At 36.5% G+C, this 22,150-nt stretch overlaps 1 protein-coding gene and 1 pseudogene across 2 annotated transcripts in view; one reads left to right on the top strand and one right to left on the bottom strand.

Annotated features, from left to right (window-relative positions):
- The window catches only part of xpr1b (xenotropic and polytropic retrovirus receptor 1b), a 33,709-nt gene extending 26,668 nt beyond the window's left edge, over window positions 1–7,041 (top strand). Inside the window, exons 9-15 of the mRNA XM_077204953.1 lie at window positions 447–626; window positions 786–951; window positions 1,050–1,244; window positions 1,494–1,654; window positions 1,783–1,922; window positions 2,228–2,449; window positions 5,242–7,041. Of these exons, the coding sequence (XP_077061068.1) occupies window positions 447–626; window positions 786–951; window positions 1,050–1,244; window positions 1,494–1,654; window positions 1,783–1,922; window positions 2,228–2,449; window positions 5,242–5,296 (1,119 nt within the window). The 3' untranslated portion in view covers window positions 5,297–7,041. The remainder of the gene's footprint in view (window positions 1–446; window positions 627–785; window positions 952–1,049; window positions 1,245–1,493; window positions 1,655–1,782; window positions 1,923–2,227; window positions 2,450–5,241) is intronic.
- Window positions 7,042–7,867: 826 nt separating this feature from the next.
- Window positions 7,868–18,056, bottom strand: LOC143714086 (lipoamide acyltransferase component of branched-chain alpha-keto acid dehydrogenase complex, mitochondrial-like; annotated as a pseudogene). Its single transcript, XR_013195406.1, has 10 exons — window positions 17,865–18,056; window positions 17,388–17,505; window positions 17,164–17,239; window positions 13,684–13,865; window positions 13,476–13,585; window positions 13,151–13,385; window positions 11,436–11,602; window positions 10,188–10,345; window positions 8,702–8,773; window positions 7,868–8,100 (listed from the first exon to the last, which is right to left on the bottom strand). The product of XR_013195406.1 is annotated as a lipoamide acyltransferase component of branched-chain alpha-keto acid dehydrogenase complex, mitochondrial-like (transcript).
- Between the last annotated feature and the right edge of the window lie 4,094 nt (window positions 18,057–22,150).

Here is a 22,150-nt window from a genome sequence, read left to right as displayed (position 1 = left end):
TGACCCAATGTATATGCTGCTTTGAATACATGGTGACCTTACTACAGATAAACATAAAAAGATGCTTTATAAGTTTCTATCACTTTGTGCAAAAAAAATTATTCTTCTGAATTGGCTATTGGAATAAAGCCCCTTCAATAACACTTGGCACAGGGTTGTAGTTGAACATGTATCTTTAGATTACTTAAACTGTGCTTCTCTTAGTAAAGATGTCAGATTTCACAGAAGGTGGGATCCATTTTTGACATATATGGGTTTAAATATATGTTTTATGAGGTATAAATATGGAAGGTTTTAAATTTATGTTTTATGAGGTATAAATATGGAAGGTTTTTTTAAGTACATTTTTTTTAAATTCATTGGAGTGGTGAGCCACAATATGACGACAACATATATATATATATATATATATATATGCATACATTTTTCACTCTGTTTTTGTGCAGATTGCTGGTTTCCTTGGAGTTCTTTGGTGCGTCAGTATTCTGTCCTGCCTCTTCGCGAAGGACACAATGATCCCTATACAAGTGAACCCTCTTGCTCTCTATGGGTTCTTCTTCTTCTTCCTTATCAACCCGTTCAAAACATGCTACTACAAATCTCGCTTCTGGCTGCTCAAATTACTGGTAAGGGCCAGGCGAATCCAAATACATATCACACAACAGTATTTGTTGTGATTTTAAAGGTTGCACTTTTATGAGACATTATTCCATTTGTAAATTATTGATTGAATTAGTCAAATCCTCTTTTCTCCTCCTTTATTTTCCACCCTTTTCTGTTCGTAGTTTCGAGTGGTCACAGCTCCATTTCACAGAGTTGGGTTTGCAGATTTCTGGCTGGCTGACCAACTCAACTCTCTAGTAGTGCTTCTGATGGATCTGGAGTACATGATCTGCTTCTACAGTATAGAGCTGAACTGGACCAATTCTGAGGGGAAGCTATGGAGTAAAGGTATCCAGATGCACATCAATGTCCTTGCATTTTAATTTAATCATGCTTTTATTGGGCAGTTAATGATGACATGTAATGTGTTTTTGTTTTCAAACTAGGTGGAGGGATTTGTCACTCATATTCATATGGAGTACGAGCTGTAATCCAGTGTTTGCCTGCCTGGTTCCGGTTTGTGCAGTGCCTGAGGCGTTACCGGGACACAAAGCGCGCCTTCCCTCACCTGGCCAATGCTGGCAAATACTCTACTACTTTCTTCGTGGTCATCTTTTCTGCGCTCTATAAGACTCATGAAAGTAAGCACCTGAGCTGTTACATTCTTTACCTGCAATTCTTTGTTTACCCAACATGACATTTTTTGTTTCTACTCAAAACAAGTGTGAAAGGCACTCTTTGTCAGCTAAAATATTATGTATGATATTTTTTGAGATTAAAAGCGGACCACACACCTAACCTTGAGGAACGTCATGTGGACAAACGTGCAGTCCTGTGTTCTCTTATGTCTGTGATGTTCTTTCATGTCACTACCTGTCTGTTCTCATTAGGTTTTCAGGAAGGTCAGGTCTTCTTGTATCTGATGATTGCCTGCAAGATCATTAACTCCTGCTACACCTTAATCTGGGACCTGAAGATGGACTGGGGTCTGTTTGACAAAAACGCAGGGGAGAACACCCTTCTCAGAGAGGAGATAGTATATCCACAGAAAGTAAGAATACACACACACTGTTGGCACTTAAGTTGTCTTATTTAAATATTTTTGTCGAGAACGGACTTCACAGCATTTACACTGTGGACAGATTCGTTGTTGTTAATTTGTGTGCTCTCTTTGAACAGGCTTACTATTACTGTGCCATAATAGAAGATGTAATCTTGCGCTTTGCATGGACCATTCCGCTTTCCCTTGGGATTGGGACTGCATACCCTAACATTTCTGATATTTTGGCCACTATCCTCGCACCTCTGGAGGTCTTCAGGTGAGCATACCTGCATTTATCCATATGCCTGGTTTCGTGACTCATTAACCTATTCCTACCCACAAACTGTGGTTAATAGTTGACCTTTTTGATGAATGTGTTTTTCATGACATACTGTAGCTATTGTGTATTTTAGCACTACTGGAATGCTATATTGGCCAATCAGACAATCATGAAGCCAAGATACATCTGTTTTTATTCATCAGGCCCCCATCCTCATTAATGTCTCCTTAAATGAATGGCATATTATTTTTCAGCTGGAATTAGTAAAGTAACTTATCCTCATAATCTGTCATCTGTTTCAGGCGCTTTGTTTGGAACTTCTTCCGTCTGGAGAACGAACACCTGAATAACTGTGGTGAGTTCAGAGCGGTGCGGGACATCTCAGTAGCACCTTTGAATGCAGATGACCTGACGCTTCTGGAGCAAATGATGGACCAGGAGGATGGTGTGAGGAACCGAAAAGGAAAGAAGAACTGGAAGAGAAGCTACAGCATGTCCTTGAGAAGACCACGCCTCTCCTCCCAGTATGTGCAACATAGGACCACCAACCACACAAACATAAATCCAGAGATGGAATCCGTTAAAACAAGCTTTGAACAGCTGGCAATAGATGGAACATAAAGAAACGTCAGATGAATCTAAATAAGCTGAATTTAATTTTAAACATGAAAAGACTTTGTCAGATGGGTTTAAATCAGTCGTTCTCATCCTTTTTGACTCATCTCTTTGTCCACAACAATATTCAAATGTCTGACATTCCTAGTTTCTGTAAATTAGAGTGTGGAAAATAATTATTTGATCCCTACTTATTTTGTAAGTTCGCCCACTTACAAAGAAATGTAGTGTCTATAATTTTTATAGTAGGTTTATTTTAACGGATAGAGACAGAATATAAATATAGAGACAGGTTATAAATCGATTAGCATTTCAGCGAGTGAAATAAGTATTTGATCCCCAACCAAAACATGCCTTAGTACTTGGTGGAGAAACCTTTGTTGGCAAGCACAGAGGTAAGACGTTTCTTGTAGTTGGTCACCAGGTTTACACACATCTCAGGAGGGATTTTGGCCCATTCCTCTTTACAGATACTCTCAAAATCCTTAAAGTTTCTTGGCTGTCACTTTGCAAATCGAAGTTTCAGCTCCCTCCACAGATTTTCTATAGGATTAAGGTCTGGAGACTGGCTAGGCCACTCCAAGACTTTAATGTGGGTCCTCTTGAGCCACTCCTTTGTTCCCTTGGCGGTATGTTTTGGGTCATTGTCATGCTGGAAGACACATCTTCAGTGTTCTGGCTGAAGGAAGGAGGTTCTCATACAAAATTTTACGGTACATGGGCCACGTTCATCAGCCCCTTGATATGGTGAAGTCGTCCTGTACTCTTAGCAGAGACAAAAGCCCAAAAGCATGATGTTTCCGTGCTTGACTGTAGGGATGGTGTTCTTGGGGTCAGAGTCAGCATTTCTCTTCCTCCAAACACGGTGAGTTGAGTTGATGCCAAAGAGCTCAATTTTGGTCTCATCTGACCACAGCACTTTCTTCCAAGCCTTCTCTGAATCATTAGATGTTCGTTGGCAAACTTCAGATGGGCTTGAACATGTGCCTTCTTGAGCAGGGAGACCTTGCGGGCGCTGCAGGATTTCAATCCATTGCGGCGTAGTGTGTTACCAATGGTTTGCTTGGTGACTGTGGTCCCAACGACCTTGAGATCATTAACAAGCAGTTTTGGGCTGATCCCTCACCTTTCTCATGATCATCCGTACCTCATGAGGCCAGATCTTGCATGGAGCTCCAGAACGATTGATTTTTCATTTAGTATTTCTAACATTTCTGAATAATCACACCAACAGTTGTCTCCTTCTCTCCAAGCTTCTCGCTGATGGTCTTGTAGCCCATTCCAGCCGTGTGCAGGTCTACAATCTGGTCCCTGATGTTTGACAGCTCTTTGGTTTTGCCCATGGTGGTGGAGAGTTTGGAATGGAAGAAACAGATTCTGTGGACAGTTTTCCACTGACATTAGGAGTACTTTCTTAAAGTGACAGGACTAATCTGTGTTTCACACAGGCACATAACCAATCTGTGGGAGGCAGAATTCTTGCTGGTTGCTTGGGGATCAAATACTTATTTCGCTCGATCAAATGCTAATCAATTTACAACCTTTATATGATGTGTTTTTCTGGATTTTTGGGTTGATATTCTGTCTCAATCTGTTTACAAAATCAGCAGGGGATCAAATAATTATTTTCCCCACTGTACATTCCAAGTCCAGAAGTATTAAGAAATGAACGCTCTTCAGGGATCTCAAACTTCTGAATTTCAAATCAATGACTTTTCATTTTCTTGGATAATAATTAATGTTAAGGATTTTTTTTTCTAATTTCTATCTGATAAAATATTTTAGAGCTTGGCATTACGTATATGTATGTGTATATATGTAAATTCATTATAAACTGCCCAGAGAGTTTGAAGCTTTTATTAATTGACCTGACTTCTCTAGAAATCACTTTTAAATGAAGCTACCTCATGTATACTTTTTTTTTTCTAAAACCTGGGTTTTCACTTCTTGAAGTGAAACAAAATAAGAAATTTATTTGTATTAATTTTTAGCTTATTGTAATGCTTTTTTCCTAATCTTCAATCATTTTAAATCATCTTGAGTCCCCTTTTTGCATAGGCCCCCTGGTTAGGAACATCTGGTTTAGATGATGTAGCATTGTCTGAGATTCAAGATACCAAAATCGAAAAGCATATCCTTTTATTAGCGTTTTGCAACTTCATCCTTAAAACACTATATTAATCCCAGTTTTTACATGGACTTTAACACTTTGTGACACTTCCAATGGAGAGGGTGCAAAATAGGGCTTGAAACAAACAAACAAAAAAAAATATTTTTCGGTTTCAGGTCAGCTTAACCTTCATAAAATGCTGTTTATGATATGAATTAAATGAGTAACAGTGTTGTAGTTTTGGCATAAAATAAGGTATTTCTAAGTTTGGGTTTGTAGTTATTGTTGAATGTATGTTTCCAGTAACAGAAAAATTATTGGTTTTCGTAAAACAAAAAGATTTTCAAATCTTTGAAAACGTGATTGAATTGAGAAAATGACTTGATTTGTTGTTTTAGTAGTTTCCAAATTTAAGCTCTCTCTAAAGAACATATAAAAAAAAATGTGCCTTTATTAAAAAGTAGCGGGACATCAGGGACCCTATTTGGTGAATAATTATGCCTTGTGAGCTTCTGAGCACCATCATACAGATGCTCTCACAATGAGTTTGATTAACTCAAGGATCTCTATTTTTTTCTTTTTTTTTTCCAGGTCGAAAGTCCGAGACACCAAAGTCCTGATAGAGGACACAGATGACGACACCTGACCTTTGCGTCCACAATGGCTTGATAAAGTGTTTTTTAAAGGACCATAGACCTCAGTGAGCCTCGACTCTTCAGAAGCTATCCAATCAATCCATCACAAAGCTGCCTGACTACATCACACACACACACACACACACACACACACACACACACACACACACACACACACACACACACACACACACACACACACACACACACACACACATCTCACTGACTCGTACACTCATATGAGCTCACAACAGGAGCGGCCACTTCTTAGTTACTGTACTGTTTTCGATTCCTTCGTTGCTGCCTTGATCATTTTTGTGAAGATACAATATGTGGATCTTCAAGTGAATTCAAAGGACAGTGTGTATTGATACGTCAGTTCACAAACCGCTTGATTGGACTGCGCTAATACAAATCAAACACCTGACTGTGGACACTTCATTGCAGCAGTTGTGATCAATCGGTTTGGATACTTTGTCTTTAAAGACTTTTATGAGGAGGGTATGAAGAAATTCATGTAGCACATGGACTGGTTTACCCTCATTCATGAAAATGGCAATTTCTACTTTTTTCTTTTTTTTTAGAATGTACATTTCATTGTTATTTATGTGAAGGAGAGATGCCTTGAACGTTGCTTTAAACCTTGGACTTTTACCCAGGACCTCTGCATGCTTTTGACCAACCCTCAGGTGGCACTGAATGAAAAATACCAATTTGACATTTAGTTATTAAATACTTTGCGATTCGAAGTCGATTTAACACAAACCACCGACGTAGTTACCTAATCTAAAATGCCAAATGGGAATTTATGCCTATGTTTGTTATAAAACATTTTTTCTTTCATGTGTCTTATAGTCAGTCTAGTTTGAAGAGGTGCTGCTTTTGTAGACCCAGAAAGAGAAAAAACCCTTTTGCTTTAAGTGTCAGGCTCATGTTAAGAGCTAGCCAAATATCTAAAGCATTCCTCGAGAACATTTCCTTAGCCTTCGTTTTAAAGCGAACTTCCTACATATGATCCTCCTGAAACTCCGTTTTGTTTTAAAGGTGTTAAAAGCACACATACCTTATTCTCTCGTCACATTCCACTCGAGTAGCATTCCAGGTCTCTGATCGTTTTTGATTTTAATTTCAGTCAGTGTCTTCCAGAGCAACTTCCAGACCACCTGAGGGTTTCAGAGGTTCCAGGGAGAACCGAAACTTTCTATTTCTTTTCAGTTGAAGCTTATGACTGATACACGAGCACAACGAGTTTCTGTGTGAATCGCTCGTATAACTTGTTGCGTAAATCATGATGCTACATTAGGCAAGGATGGTTTTCTGAACGATTATGCCCAGGAAGTTCTCGTATGATGTTTTATAATCCATTCCAGTTGGAAATGTGTATTTGTACCTCTGAAGACCTTGCTGTCTGTGAACGAGATCGATGTAAGACATTCATGAGATTCAACTACGCTGCAAGACTCAAAGACTCTCACCGGCTACACCTCACATACTATGTCATGTACTACTGTCCCAAGTAAATGCTTGGACCAAAAATATAAAAAACAAGGTTTCTCTGTTGATGTTTTCTGGTGGCATTTAAACTCATTTTAGACATGCATTTAGATTGAGATTTCTGAACCACAAAAATTGACAAGATTGCCTTTCAAACTTCGTCTAAAACTGCTCTTTGGTTTCTGAAATCTGAATCTAAATGTGTCATTGTTAAATGGACATTTCACCCAAAAATTAAAATGCTGTCATTTACTCCCCCTCATGTCATTTCATACCCATATGACTTTCACTTTTTTGAAAACGTTTTAATGAATCCTAAGAGATTTCGGTCTCCATTGAAAGAACTTTGCTGCTTCAAAATGTTCTTAAAGAGATTGTAGTCCAAATCTTAAGAGACACAATCGCTTTATATGATGTAAAGCTTTAATTTAGGCTTTTATTCAAATATAAACATTGGTCAAATATGGCAAACAGAAGCTCAAACACTTTTGTTCTCCTTTGTCACTCAAGCTCATTCAAGCTACCGCAAGAAAACCAAGGCTTGTTCTTGTACGTCAAGCCTTAATGAAATCTGTTCATCTTATGCGATCATGTCTTTAAACCACATTATTTATTGAAATTTTGAAAATAACGCAAAAAGCAATGCAGCTCGGCAAAAAAAAAAACTTATTCCCATCACATTTTAGTAGTCTACCCATGCGTTCCAATTGTTCATATAACAGTTAAATGATGGTCCTTTCTTTACTCTGACATCAGTCACATTGGCACACAAGTGGTTTTCGATGAAGTGACTGTCTGTCAGCTCTACAGAGGCTTGTGTGAATGAAGTCTCAGAGAAAGTCAGCAAACAATGAGATGTTACAGTTCCAGATGCTTGTACAAGAGCCAGTCCGTATCAGCCTCCGTCTGTGCATTAGAAAAACCTACAGGCCATTTCAGACGTCTAACCTGTGCAAACAAATTCAGTTCATTTCTAACCAACCATAATGCATAGAAGACAAAACATTTTTTTTAAATGCGCAGCACCCATTTAAAAACACTCATTAACATGACGCAAGTGTTTTATGATGCATAATTAATAAAAGTCTTCAATCTGAGTTAAGGCATCTAGAGGAAAGATATTATTCTGCCCTCCTCCAGCAGAAATCTCATTTCCAGAGCAGCCTTCATTCGAGATCCAGGACCATAGCAGCTGGGTTCTCCAGGTAAGACCGCCACAGGTTGGAGAAGCGGGGTCTATGACACGGTGATCGGCGGACCAGCTGACGTTCATGATGTACGCCTTTACTATCTCATCACGGGGGTTAAACCTGGGCAGCACCTGCACCAGAGCAGAGAAACGGCTTTAAAAGCACAGTCACATAAGTGGAATATCACTAAAACACTGGTACATTATATGGGGATTATAAAATAAAAAGTTCATATAACACATGAACTGTATTCTTGTTGGTTTCATATAGTTATGAACTTAAACCATTGCAGGAGCAGTTCAGTTCAATGATTCTAAAAATAGAACAACATTTTCCTTAAACCTTGAATACATGTGAGTGTACATATCGTAGTAAGTTTAGAAATATATTTTTTAATACCATTGAAAGTTTTGGCTAGTGGCATAACATGACATTTTACAACCAGAACTAATCTTGTCATAAAAGTCCTAAAAGAAGACAAATTATCTGATTTTATGAGAATATCTGACCTTGATACACAGTCTGGAGGTTCTGCAGTGGTTGAAGCCATAATATTTTGAATGCTAAATATTTTGGATGCTAAATATCAGCATGCATGGGTTATTTATTATAACGACAGTCACTGTAGAATATACAAAAGCAATGAAGCAAAAATCACTTATTTATTGTAGATCCAATGATTCAACAATCATCTACTTTTTTATTAAAGAGTGAAGAAAACAAGCAGTTCACCTGGATCTTTCCCAAAGCTCCGATGGCCACCTCCGGGGGCAGAATCACAGGCTTGGCATACGTCCCTCCAATCTAAATGAAAAAATTACTTTTTTAATTATTTTATGATGAGAGATCAGATTATCGCTAGATAGCAAATAGAAGCCCATTGAAAGCCTGCTGTTGTTTGAGGACTGCTAACCCATAAAAGAAGCGCTTAGACCTTCCAGACCCTCATACATATCCTCCAAACAGGACAGGATAACGATCATCAGGCCCAACATTCGGGGCGGCTGCAGTCGAGGCCCAACTAGGGTAACATAGTGTTTAAGACCAAGTACAGTGTGTAATATATGCATCACTAGTGTCAGAACTGCAATCTGTTCCAGTGGACGAATGATTCGGACTGAACATTGACACCAATTCACAAGCTTGCGATTGGTTTCAATTCTATAGGATCAGGAACATGTCAATTTTCCTCAGCGGGTTGAGTAAGCATAAAATTAATAAATAAATAAAGGCTATATTTAGCAAAAATGCTTTTCTCTAGTGTTCATTTTTCTAGCCAACAATCAAGTTAATGGTAATTAAATGGGTTTCCTGAGGTAAATGTAACAAAGTTACAATGTTTACAGGCTGTTTCTGTCTTTCTGTGGTTGAAACACTGATTGAGCGATTAAATGAGATATGATAGATTTCAGTAAGTTGTTCTGTTTCTTTTAACATAACTTCTGATGTTCAGCCATGTTTATTTTGTGCTGTAACTAGCAGTAAAGAGGAAGAGATGAATGGTTCACTTGTTGCCTGAAGCTATAGCGAACTGTCACGCCATATTAAATAGCTTCAAAATGGTATTCATTGTTTGAATCACAATCAAGAATTTGGAATCTGATTATTGGGTGGAAGGCACGCTACAAATAATGTTAAGTGAAGTGTTGTTCATGCATCAACTGAAAACACCATAGACTAAATGATTGATTCTTGGGATTTAAAGGGACAGTTCACCCAAAGATAAAAATTCTGTCATCATTTACTCACCCTCATGTTGCTCCAAACCTGTGTGAGTTTCCTTGCTCTGCTGAACACAAAAGAAGATATTTTGATGAATGTTGGTAACCAAAGAGTTGTTGGACCCCATTGAGTTCCATAGTATGGGAAAAAAAAATACTATGGAAGCCAATGGGGTCCATTAACTGTTTGGTTACCCATATTCGTCAAAATATCTTCTTTTGTGTTCAGCAGAAGAAAGAAATTCATACAGGTTTGAAAAAACTTTTTGAGGGTGAACCTTTAAGAATCGATATCGGTTCATCAAAATGAGAATCGATTAAAATGGAGAAATCAATACTTTCAAACCAGCAGTGAGTTTGGGACAAGGCTACCAGTTTGTCTGAGATATGGAAGATGAGGATGTTTGGGAAACTGTTTAGACTATTCCATTGGGGGATTCAGAAAATACACACTTGACATATTTCGGAAGCCTGAAGTCAGGTGGACGGCGCCTCACCGAGCCAATGTTGGAGAGGGTGAAAGTTCCTCCAGTGAGGTCAGCGGTGCCCAGCTGTCCAGATGAACCCAGAGCCCGCAGACGGTTGAGCTCCACAGGCAGCCTTCATCCACAGAGGCATTGAGAACAGGAAACTGCAGGAGCCCTAATGATGCAGCCTGAACAAAACAGTATAAAGACAATCTAGAATTATAATCTGACCCAAAACACTTGGTGTTAAAGGCACACTATGTAAGATTTTGGATCAAAATATCCCAAAACCGCTCAAACAATGTTATATTTTTTGTTGAATTGTGCACTTACATTATCACAAAATGTTTCTAAGAATGTTTAAATCCAGAGAAATAAGCAGTTTAAACCAGGACACACACCGTGTCCGTGCGTCGCCTATCAATGACATCATACCCGCGTTACCCTCGATTTATTTTGTAGAAACCATGGAAACACCAAAGAAGCTTTAATATGTTATGTGTTTTATTAGACAGGTGAGCAACTGTTTGAATACATTCATCAACAGAAAACGAATCATTGTTATACAGCTCAACACTTTTTTTGTTTAAATCTCGTTTTCTTGATTTACCGCGAGAATCATATTTATCATGTCTAATATTGATCTAGCTCACTGCAGTGTGCAACAAGTGTCTCATATAATAGCCGTCGAGCGAACGCACAGAATAGCATTATAACACGTTTCAACACACTCAAACCTATCTAATAGCCTATGATAAAACAGCGCTGCGTTACCCCACACACGCATGACCGGAAGAAGCGTGTATAATAAAAGCTCCAGTGCTCTCGAGCCGTGTGTCGCGCTCGTCTCTCATTAGCAATCGCTCCAGCGGCATTCATAACGTTAATAAATCTTTAATACATTACCGATCATCCATGAATATGATCCCGTCGTATTCTCCACCGGCTGTAGAGTTGAAGACAACAACTCCCACGATTCCACGAAATCAAGGCGTCATCAAGCTACGCCTTTGTTTTGAATAAACGACCTCTAGTGGCGAAAAATTACAAAGTGTGCCTTTAATATTCACATAGAAAAAAGCCGTAAGAGAAGTAATCGTACACAATCTGATCAACGACTTTTACCGCCATTCGTGATTACTGATTATTTTTATATTTCAGAGTTTACTTACAAAAAATGGATATTTAAAGATCTTATAGCGTGATGGCCCTTTAACTTTGAATGTGTATAAACACAAACAGGTGGTTGGTGTAACACCAAGTGTAACCGGAGAGCACCTTGATGAAGAAAGGCATGTAGCTGAGTTTGACACCCCGAGACTGGGCCAGGTCCTTCAACTCCGAGCGCAAGCGCACCAGCTGCGTCAGGTCCACCTCATCAGAGTAACCGAAGTGAGGAGTTTTCAGAGCAGCGCTCATGGTCTTCACCATGGCTTTCTGGAAACCTGTGTTTATCACCATATAGAAGAGATGTTCAAGATAGCCAAACATGCAAGTCAATGACAAATAACATCATCCATGATAAAGAAATCATGGTAATATAGTTTAAGGTCTTAGACCTTAACTAAGGTCAGTTTACACCTGTGGGTATATATAGTTATAATTCTATAAGAATAGGGAAGTCCACAGCACAACTATAATGACACAGAGGAACGATGTTGTTGGAATCAGTTTTTAGAACGACTTTTTTTTTCTGGTGGATGAAAGATAAAAACATTGAAAGCCAATCAAAATCCCGGCTCAGGCATTTAAATTGGCAGACGACATAACAGAAATGCGCTTATTAAAAACAATATAATTATTATAGTCATAGTTATCTTTATCATTCTTGCAGTGAAAGGGCTTTTAAAAAGGTACGTTTTGTATTTATGTTGGTTTCATTTGGTTTAAAAAAACTTTGATGCCCTTTTCAAGAAAAGTTTTAATTGAATGACTCTGAAAATTGTCTTGTGGTGTAACCAAGTAATAAGTAATATACTTTCCACACATCAAATATATGTAAGTGTACACATTTTAATCATCATTTTCAAAGTTGTTTACTAAATCTTTCAAGGTAAAAAGTTTGTTTACACATATAATGAATTGACTATATATAATCTTTTTATTTACTTCTCAACTATACATTTATGCTGTTTTTGTGTGTGTGAGATAGAAAGTTTGTTCCACTTTGTGTTTATGCTCTATGACCAGACCTTGATTTTAATGTAGAAATCTTCAGATTTATACTGGATTTATTTTTAAAAAAATGTTGAAAAACTAAATGAAAAAAATGTCATTTTTTTATGTTCCCATTTTTTTTGTTCTTTTTTGACAAAAAAAGTCAATCTGACCCCAAACACCTTAAACGGTACATCTTTTTTTTTTTTTTCACACACCTTTAGAACAATCAAATCAAGCACAGATTTTTTCTCCGTGTTTAGATAGATTATTTAGGAAAAGTCACAGAGTCTCATGCCCCTGAGATGAAAGTAACACTTTAAAATGGAAGGAAAGGTCCAGTGGGGTCAGCTGGACCCCAAACACTGATTGAATTTTTATTTTTTATTTTTTTACAGAACAGGTGTGTTCAAGTTATTGTAATCATGAATTCACATTTATAATATATTGGTAACACTAATGAAAAAGGTTAGTTAGTTAAGTTATGCATGAACTAACATGAAATAACCATGAGCATTAGCAATAGCAATAGGCCTACATTTGTTACTGTATTTGTTAATCTTAGTTAATCTATGTTAGTTAATAGAAATACAGCTGTTCTTTGTTTATTCATGTTAGTTCACAGTGCATCAACATTACCAAGATTTTATTAAAGGTTTTTGAAATGAACATTAACAAAGATTAATAAATGCTGTATAATTGCAGTTCATTATTGGTTCATGCTAACTAATGTGGTTAACTAATGTTAACTAACGAACCTTATTGTAAAGTGTTGCCAATATATTTTTGAATATCATTGACTGACATCCAAGAACACCGAACACACTCAAACTCACCGTTCAGAGGCTCTGTCCTGTCTTTGCCGGAGAAGGTCTGTCTCGGGATCGCCTGAGCTGCCATGATGGGCGTCTCCTCTTTGGGAGGGGTATCAGCAGTGGAAATTACAGGTGTTGGGATTTTCTGGACCTCATAAGGGAGGATGGCTCCTGTCTGCTTGGCTAAGAAACTGATAATGTCCTCTTTTAAAATACGCCCGTTTTTTCCAGTCCCGACCACCTCACTTAGTTTAATCTGGTAGAGGACAGATTTAGAAATCAGGAATTATACAGAACTCAATAGAGCCACAATGATGGGTTACAGTTTGATGCCATGCAAAATTACATTGTTCTCCATGGCCAGACAGCGCACCGCTGGTGTCGCCTGGGTTTTTTCATGTGATTGGTTATAGGATATTGCTGGAGTCTCTACCACATCTTCCTCTGGGTCGCCCCCTGCAGGACAAACAGCATTAGTGCACAATGACAGAGCTGGAAAGACATTTCAAAGTACAGAGTGAGTATTAAAAACACGATCCATAGCAGTGACTGACCCAGCGCTTTGTCCGTTTCAATGTCTACAAGAGGTGAACCAACATGTGCGATAGCATCTACATCATAGTACAGCTTACGGATGACGCCATCATAACGGCTTGTGATAGTGACAGATGCTTTGTCACTCTGGACCTCACAAATGCTGTCAAACTGGGAGACCCTGTCCCCTTCCTTGACATACCTGCATACAGCAGAAATGTGCTTGCAATATTCACCTTTATTTATTATTTAGAATACGGGTTAATCCGTAAATTAAACATGTTTTGCTATTTGCTGATTGCTCTTTTGCACCACTTATGTTTAGGCCGTAACTTTGGAAGCTTGCTTCTGCCACTGAATAAAAACTAAAAAAGGTAATTACGACTTTTTATCTCACAATTCCGACTTTTTTCCCCGCAATTGCGTGTTTACATCTCGCCATTCTGACTTTTTGTCTCAGAATTGCGTGATATAAACCCGCAACTGCAAGTTATTAAGTCAGAATTGTGAGATATAAAGTCAGAATTGGGATATATAAAGTCAGAATTGTGAGATATAAAGTCAGAATTGTGAGATATAAAGTCAGAATTGTGAGATATAAAGTCAGAATTGTGAGATATAAAGTCAGAATTGTGAGATATAAAGTCAGAATTGTGAGATATAAAGTCAGAATTGTGAGATATAAAGTCAGAATTGTGAGATATAAAGTCAGAATTGTGAGATATAAAGTCAGAATTGTGAGATATAAAGTCAGAATTGTGAGATATAAAGTCACACAACTGCGTGTTATAAAGTCAGGATTGCGTTTTATAAAGTCAGAATTGTGAGATATAAAGACAGAATTGTGAGATATAAATTCAGAATTGTGAGATATAAAGTCAGAATTGTGAGATATAAAGTCACACAACTGCGTGTTATAAAGTCAGGATTGTGAGATATAAAGACAGAATTGTGAGATATCAAGTCAGAATTGTGAGATATAAAGTCAGAATTGTGAGATATAAAGTCACACAACTGCGTGATATAAAGTCAGGATTGCGTGTTATAAAGTCAGAATTGTGAGATATAAAGTCAGAATTGTGAGATATAAAGTCAGAATTGTGAGATATAAAGTCAGAATTGTGAGATATAAAGTCAGAATTGTGAAATATAAAGTCAGGATTGTGAGATATAAAGTCAGAATTGTGAGATATAAAGTCAGAATTGTGAGATATAAAGTCAGAATTGTGAGATATAAAGTCACACAACTGCGTGATATAAAGTCAGAATTGTGAGATATAAAGTCAGAATTGTGAGATATAAAGTCAGAATTGCGAGATATAAAGTCAGGATTGCGTGTTATAAAGTCAGAATTGTGAGATATAAAGTCAGAATTGTGAGATATAAAGTCAGAATTGTGAGATATAAAGTCAGAATTGCGAGATATAAAGTCAGGATTGCGTGTTATAAAGTCAGAATTGTGAGATATAAAGTCAGAATTGTGAGATATAAAGTCAGGATTGCGTGTTATAAAGTCAGAATTGTGAGATATAAAGTCAGAATTGTGAGATATAAAGTCAGAATTGCGTGTTATAAAGTCAGAATTGTGAGATATAAAGTCAGGATTGCGTGTTATAAAGTCAGAATTGTGAGATATAAAGTCAGAATTGTGAGTTATAAAGTCAGAATTGTGAGATATAAAGTCAGGATTGCGTGTTATAAAGTCAGAATTGTGAGATATAAAGTCAGAATTGTGAGATATAAAGTCAGAATTGTGAGATATAAAGTCAGAATTGTGAGATATAAAGTCAGAATTGTGAGATATAAAGTCAGGGTTGCGTGTTATAAAGTCAGAATTGTGAGATATAAAGTCAGAATTGTGAGATATAAAGTCAGAATTGTGAGATATAAAGTCAGAATTGTGAGATATAAAGTCAGGATTGCGTGTTATAAAGTCAGAATTGTGAGATATAAAGTCAGAATTGTGAGATATAAAGTCACACAACTGGGTGTTATAAAGTCAGAATTGTGAGATATAAAGTCACACAACTGGGTGTTATAAAGTCAGAATTGTGAGATATAAAGTCAGGATTGCGTGTTATAAAGTCAGAATTGTGAGATATAAAGTCAGGATTGCGTGTTATAAAGTCAGAATTGTGAGATATAAAGTCAGAATTGTGAGATATAAAGTCAGGATTGCGTGTTATAAAGTCAGAATTGTGAGATATAAAGTCAGAATTGTGAGATATAAAGTCAGAATTGTGAGATATAAAGTCAGGGTTGCGTGTTATAAAGTCAGAATTGTGAGATATAAAGTCAGAATTGTGAGATATAAAGTCAGAATTGTGAGATATAAAGTCAGAATTGTGAGATATAAAGTCAGGATTGCGTGTTATAAAGTCAGAATTGTGAGATATAAAGTCACACAACTGGGTGTTATAAAGTCAGAATTGTGAGATATAAAGTCAGGATTGCGTGTTATAAAGTCAGAATTGTGAGATATAAAGTCAGAATTGTGAGATATAAAGTCAGGATTGCGTGTTATAAAGTCAGAATTGTGAGATATAAAGTCACACAACTGGGTGTTATAAAGTCAGAATTGTGAGATATAAAGTCAGAATTGTGAGATATAAAGTCAGAATTGTGAGATATAAAGTCAGAATTGTGAGATATAAAGTCAGGATTGCGTGTTATAAAGTCAGAATTGTGAGATATAAAGTCAGAATTGTGAGATATAAAGTCACACAACTGGGTGTTATAAAGTCAGAATTGTGAGATATAAAGTCAGAATTGTGAGATATAAAGTCAGGGTTGCGTGTTATAAAGTCAGAATTGTGAGATATAAAGTCAGAATTGTGAGATATAAAGTCAGAATTGTGAGATATAAAGTCAGAATTGTGAGATATAAAGTCACACAACTGGGTGTTATAAAGTCAGAATTGTGAGATATAAAGTCAGAATTGTGAGATATAAAGTCAGAATTGTGAGATATAAAGTCAGAATTGTGAGATATAAAGTCAGGATTGCGTGTTATAAAGTCAGAATTGTGAGATATAAAGTCAGAATTGTGAGATATAAAGTCACACAACTGGGTGTTATAAAGTCAGAATTGTGAGATATAAAGTCACACAACTGGGTGTTATAAAGTCAGAATTGTGAGATATAAAGTCAGGATTGCGTGTTATAAAGTCAGAATTGTGAGATATAAAGTCAGGATTGCGTGTTATAAAGTCAGAATTGTGAGATATAAAGTCAGGATTGCGAGATGTAAACTGAGAAACAAGTATGTGAACATATTCTGTTTCCTAAATATCTGCAAACATGTTTTTTCAGGCTTTAGTACAGTATTTTTTTTTTTTACATACAACACCTTGTCTTAAACCCCTCAGATAGTCCTATAGTCTAAAAGCAACTTTGGTGGCTCCACTAAAGCGAGTCTTCTGTTAGGGACAAAGGTCAAGGCTCAGATTAAGATTTATTTCAGCATGTTTACAATACAAAATTCAAATACATCATCATACCACTCTTTTACTGTCACTTCCATAATTCCCTCTCCAATATCTGAGAGTTTGAACTGCAGCACCTGTCCAGAGGCCACTGAAAGTAGAAACAAAAGTATACTGCAACAGTCCAGTTTATTACGACAGCAATGACATAAACAGAAAGATCAGGGCTTGTTAATATGTTGTACAAGCTAATAAGCCTGTTTGAACATATATGGGAATTTCATCTTTCCGACACATACCATGGCTGGATCTGAAGCCTCTCCAGTGAATTGAAGTGAGTGGTGTGGAGATGTGAACTACAGGGGCCGGTCCAAGGGCCTGGAGCCTGGGACACGATGTGAGGCGATGGGATACAACCTGGGGATTTGATGTACATAGGCAAGACCATTAAACATGTTTTTGCTCAGGATGCTAAAGATAGTTTTACTAGCCCTGAAATAAGTTTCCACTAATGTGCATAGACAAACTATTAATAATAAATACTGCATATATCTGCATACTGCAATATCCAATAAAAAAATATGAATAAGAAATGGCCATTTTGATTTCATGGTGACAAATGAATATACACTGCCTATTGCAGAGGACAGGACTGAACATTTCAACAATTCATTATATTTTCAATTTGTGCGTGTTCGCTGAAAGTGATTTGACCAGGAAACTCTAACACGGTGCGTTATATCCGTTTAATGAAAGCACAATGTTTCTAAACTCACCAGACGCCTCAGAGTTCTCAGAGAACTCCGCACTGATGTCATCGCCGCCATGATTGCCCAAGAGCCTCGCAGAGATGATGAGCGCAGGAGATCTCTCCAACATCCTGGAACTGCGAGATATTAATAACAGACTCCCTGGGCGCATGACAACAATACATTTACCTTGTAAGACAAAAACAACTCAAATGTAATGCTATAACCACTTATTACTACAGACGTGTTTTTTCATGGATAAATCAAATCAGGACTTCCTGTAATTGCGAACCTCAAGTGATGTTGGTCATCTCACATCTTGCATCCTCTTGTTTGTTACGCTTGTTGACGTCATGCTCACGCCTCCATTGACCAGCCAATGAGTGTTTAGTTTTTTCAAGCATGATTACGCCGTATATTACAATTATTTTAAGTGACAAATATCGTATATATTTTATATTGATAAATCTTATATTACTTATATATTAATATATATGTAAAAACAAAATATCTGTTTACTCATTAACGTTAACTAACAACTTTATTATTGTATATGCTGAATTTGCAACCTTAATCATAGATCTTAATCTTAACAACCTTAATCGTAAAACAAAATGTGAAAGTCTATTCAAATATGTTTACCGACCCGCAAGAAGCCTATCGTACTATCGTACTAAGTATATTAATAATATGCAGTTGCAATTTAATAACTGTTGGTACGGAATAACACACTACGGTTATAACAACTAGTAGCCTACTTTACATGTGCTTTAGTATGTTAGTCAATATACATCAAAATAAGTGTACTTATTCAAAGCATGACAAAAGATTATTTAAACGTTATTATTTAGAATACTTTGAAGTAAAACTTTTGACATTATTACAAAGTGCACTTTTTAAAAGTGTACTTAAGTCAGTTAATAAACATTGTCCTGAAAGTGCACTCTCTTTAAAGTGGCCTTTTATTTCATTATTATTATCTGCCATTAGTTTTTAAAGTACACTACAAGTGCATGCTTAATTCAATAAAGTGCACTCATCGTTATAGGCATTCTAAAGAATAAATAGGAAATTCCTGATGGAAACCAAATGGGATTTGCAGGTTGTAGGTCAGTCTATGTCATGTTTGGGAAAACATACTCTATTATAGACGATTTCAAACCGCTTCTCTACTTTATACTTTGCTTTAATCAACAACAGCTCCAGACTTTATTTTTTGTTCTCCTTATTTTTGACTACGTTTAAAGCCAAAGAGTTGCTGCCTTAAATTTCTAAGTACAATATCAATATGGATGTTTAAGTCATTATTAAGTTAAATTACATTAAACTGACTTTAAAAAAAGGAGTTGTCTTGTATAACTTATTTTAAAAAGCGTATTTTGATGAGTTAAAGCAATCTAAAAACATACGCTGTCTCATATAATATTTTACAGTGTATAAACATGCTGTCATACCATGGTTGCACTGCATGGCTGAGGTCAGGTGACCCCGTTTCTGGGATGTCTTGTCCTCCATAATTCAGCAGTCATTCTTCTCATGGTGAGATTACCACGTCAGCCTCGACCCTGAACTTCTTTTCCAACAGCTCCTAAGATGCAGCTTATTTGGCTGATTGCAACGATCGTGTTAAGACGAGAATAGATGATGAGGCATGGCTGTGTGCGGGTGAGAGGAAGCACAGGACTGAAGGAGGATATTCTCTCTTGCATTGTGTTTGGTCTGATGCTTCAGGATCTTCACACAGATCCCAATAGTTCATTTGACCCAATACTCGTATTTTCTGTATAATGACATTTTGCCTAAAGGACACATATATGAATGATAGCAATGAATGTACTGAAATCAAAACCTTTAAATATTGATATATTAATATGGTATTTTACAATTTTATAACAACACAACTTTGTACTAACAACTAACTTTGTAGTATTATTTTTTGACAAACTTATTAAAATAAAATGACAAAGAAGCAACAAAGAAGCAAAATTTCCAACTTTACAATTATGCAAATGATCTAATTAAATGTATTATCAAATAATCTAAATTAATCTTCAGATAAATATTTTGATGATTAGAATGCGATTACAAATAATTGTGCAAATCTTATTACAAGAATAATCTGAGATGATACATGATGTGGGAAAAAAGTTACAAGAGATAGTCAGCTTAAAGGTCAGAAAGGAATATTTGAACACGATAAATAACATAATACAAACATATTAAAAATAAAAATAAACTGTCAGGGTTTATTTTGCAATAATGATTGGAAGATCCAGCTTCCTATCAAAAAATTAATAATTAGACATGAAATATTGATTTTATTATATCAGAAGAATGAGACCACATGTTTATGAAACTGGAAAAAGTTATTTTAGTATTATTTATATATAATATTGAGCAATATTTTGAATTAGCTTTTTATAATTATATTTTTGGTTTTCATTTGAATTGTTTTTTAGATTTTTGTTTACATTTTGTTTGTGCTTTTGTCGTCCAGGATACAAACACGCTTGGCATTGCAGCATAAACACTAAACAAGACTTCGCAGGGAATAACAGAAAGAACCAGGCTTAAAGAGGGTGAGTAAACAAGATAATAATAATAAAGATCATACAGGTGGATACAATGAGTGCTGATGAGTCCAGGTAGAGAATTATGGGAGATGTAGTTTGTGAGGATATGACAATAGACTGATGTTGAGTGGCTCTCAAGGGCACTCCAGCTGGTGACTATTACACAAGGCAAGGCAAGTTTATTTATAGCACATTTCACCACACACACTATGGCAATTCAAAGTGCTTTACAGGAAGGAGTTAAAATAATAACAAAATAAAAGCAAGGAAAATAAAACAGTAAAAAGATGATGCATTGATAAAATTCTCATTTGGCAAAACACCGGTGTATCATATTTTTCACAACTCCCAGTTTTACTCTGAGATTTCCCCATGGTGATTACAGGAGATTTCAGCTTTAATTTATTTTTATTTCAGTTTTAGTTTAAGTAATTCTAGTACTTTAATTTAAACAAATGTTTTTCCGTTAGCTGCCAAGGCAACATTTCAGATTTTTTAAGGTTAAGTTTTTCAGCAATTTTAATAGCCTAGTTTTAACAATAACAACACTCTAAAATATAATGTGTTGGCTCAAAAAAATAAATAAATAAATAAAACGCAACAGTTTGCATCAATCTTTTTGAGTAATGGCAACTTCAAATGAAATTTGTCAACCAACAAACTACATTGAGTTGACCTTAATTGTTTTAAAAAAAATCAAATAATGCAGAGATTTGACTTTAAATTACACACAATATTAAGTTATGTTTAAAATCAACATTATTATATCTACAGAACTAAACAAAATAATGTTTGCAACTTAAACATTAAATGAAATCAATGAATTTGAATTTTTGGGGTAACGTAACGGAGGCAAGCTAAGATTTGTGCATGTAAACCTCACTCCCCTGGACTCAAGAGGTGCACTAGTGTTTAGCTCCTTGTTAGCGCGCATGGCTCCCATGGTCCTACTCAATCCCGCTAGGAGACTGTTGAGAAGGACCAGATACATTTGGTGCCGTGACTTAAAGGTGCAATATGTGATTCTAGAGGTGAGGTTACAAACTGCAACCAACAGAAGTTAAGGTGGCCGACAGGAAATGATATCGTCATCTGAGACAGCAGAGAGTAGCCAGTTAAGCAAGAAATTATGTTTACTTAATTATTCATTAAAACGAAATGTTATTGGCAATATTATTGTTACCTGTTCATCATTGCGTCAGTGTTGATTTTAGCTAGTCTCTTTGCACAAAGAACAAACAACATAGTGATGAAACGCGTTTGTCCGTTTAGGGCTCCCGTAGAAACATATCAGCGCATTTCAATGTAAGTGGACCCGAGGTGTGTGTAGATAGAAACTGCTCATTCCAAGGTAATAAAAACATAACGGTTCATTATGTAAGGTCTTTATACACCACTGAATAGTTATGTATTTGATATTGCATTTCTGTCAACAGATCCTCCTAAATATTACACAGTGCACCTTTAAGGTCCTTGCACACTGAGTCCGAAATTCGCGTCTGAAATTTTTCGCACGTTAAACAATAAATACGACTTCACGCTGTGTCAATACAGATAACGCGTGAAAAAGCATGTCATGTCAAGCAGCATTTGTAATATCTTGGTGCTTTTTTCATTTCATCCGCATCCTGTGGGGAAGAGCTCCTCTTCCAGTGTTTCTCAAATATCTACAGCGCTGATAAGCTCTCCTGTAACGCTGTGGTTGACCTTGCCTGTTATTAGAAACCCTGTTCCATTTGG

The sequence above is a fragment of the Siphateles boraxobius genome, unplaced genomic scaffold (assembly GCF_051911475.1).
Source record: "Siphateles boraxobius isolate OS27281-9 unplaced genomic scaffold, OSU_SipBor_1 1, whole genome shotgun sequence".
Taxonomy (NCBI): domain Eukaryota; kingdom Metazoa; phylum Chordata; class Actinopteri; order Cypriniformes; family Leuciscidae; genus Siphateles; species Siphateles boraxobius.
Note: the sequence above shows the minus strand (reverse complement) of the source record. Positions and strands in the feature narration are given on the sequence as shown.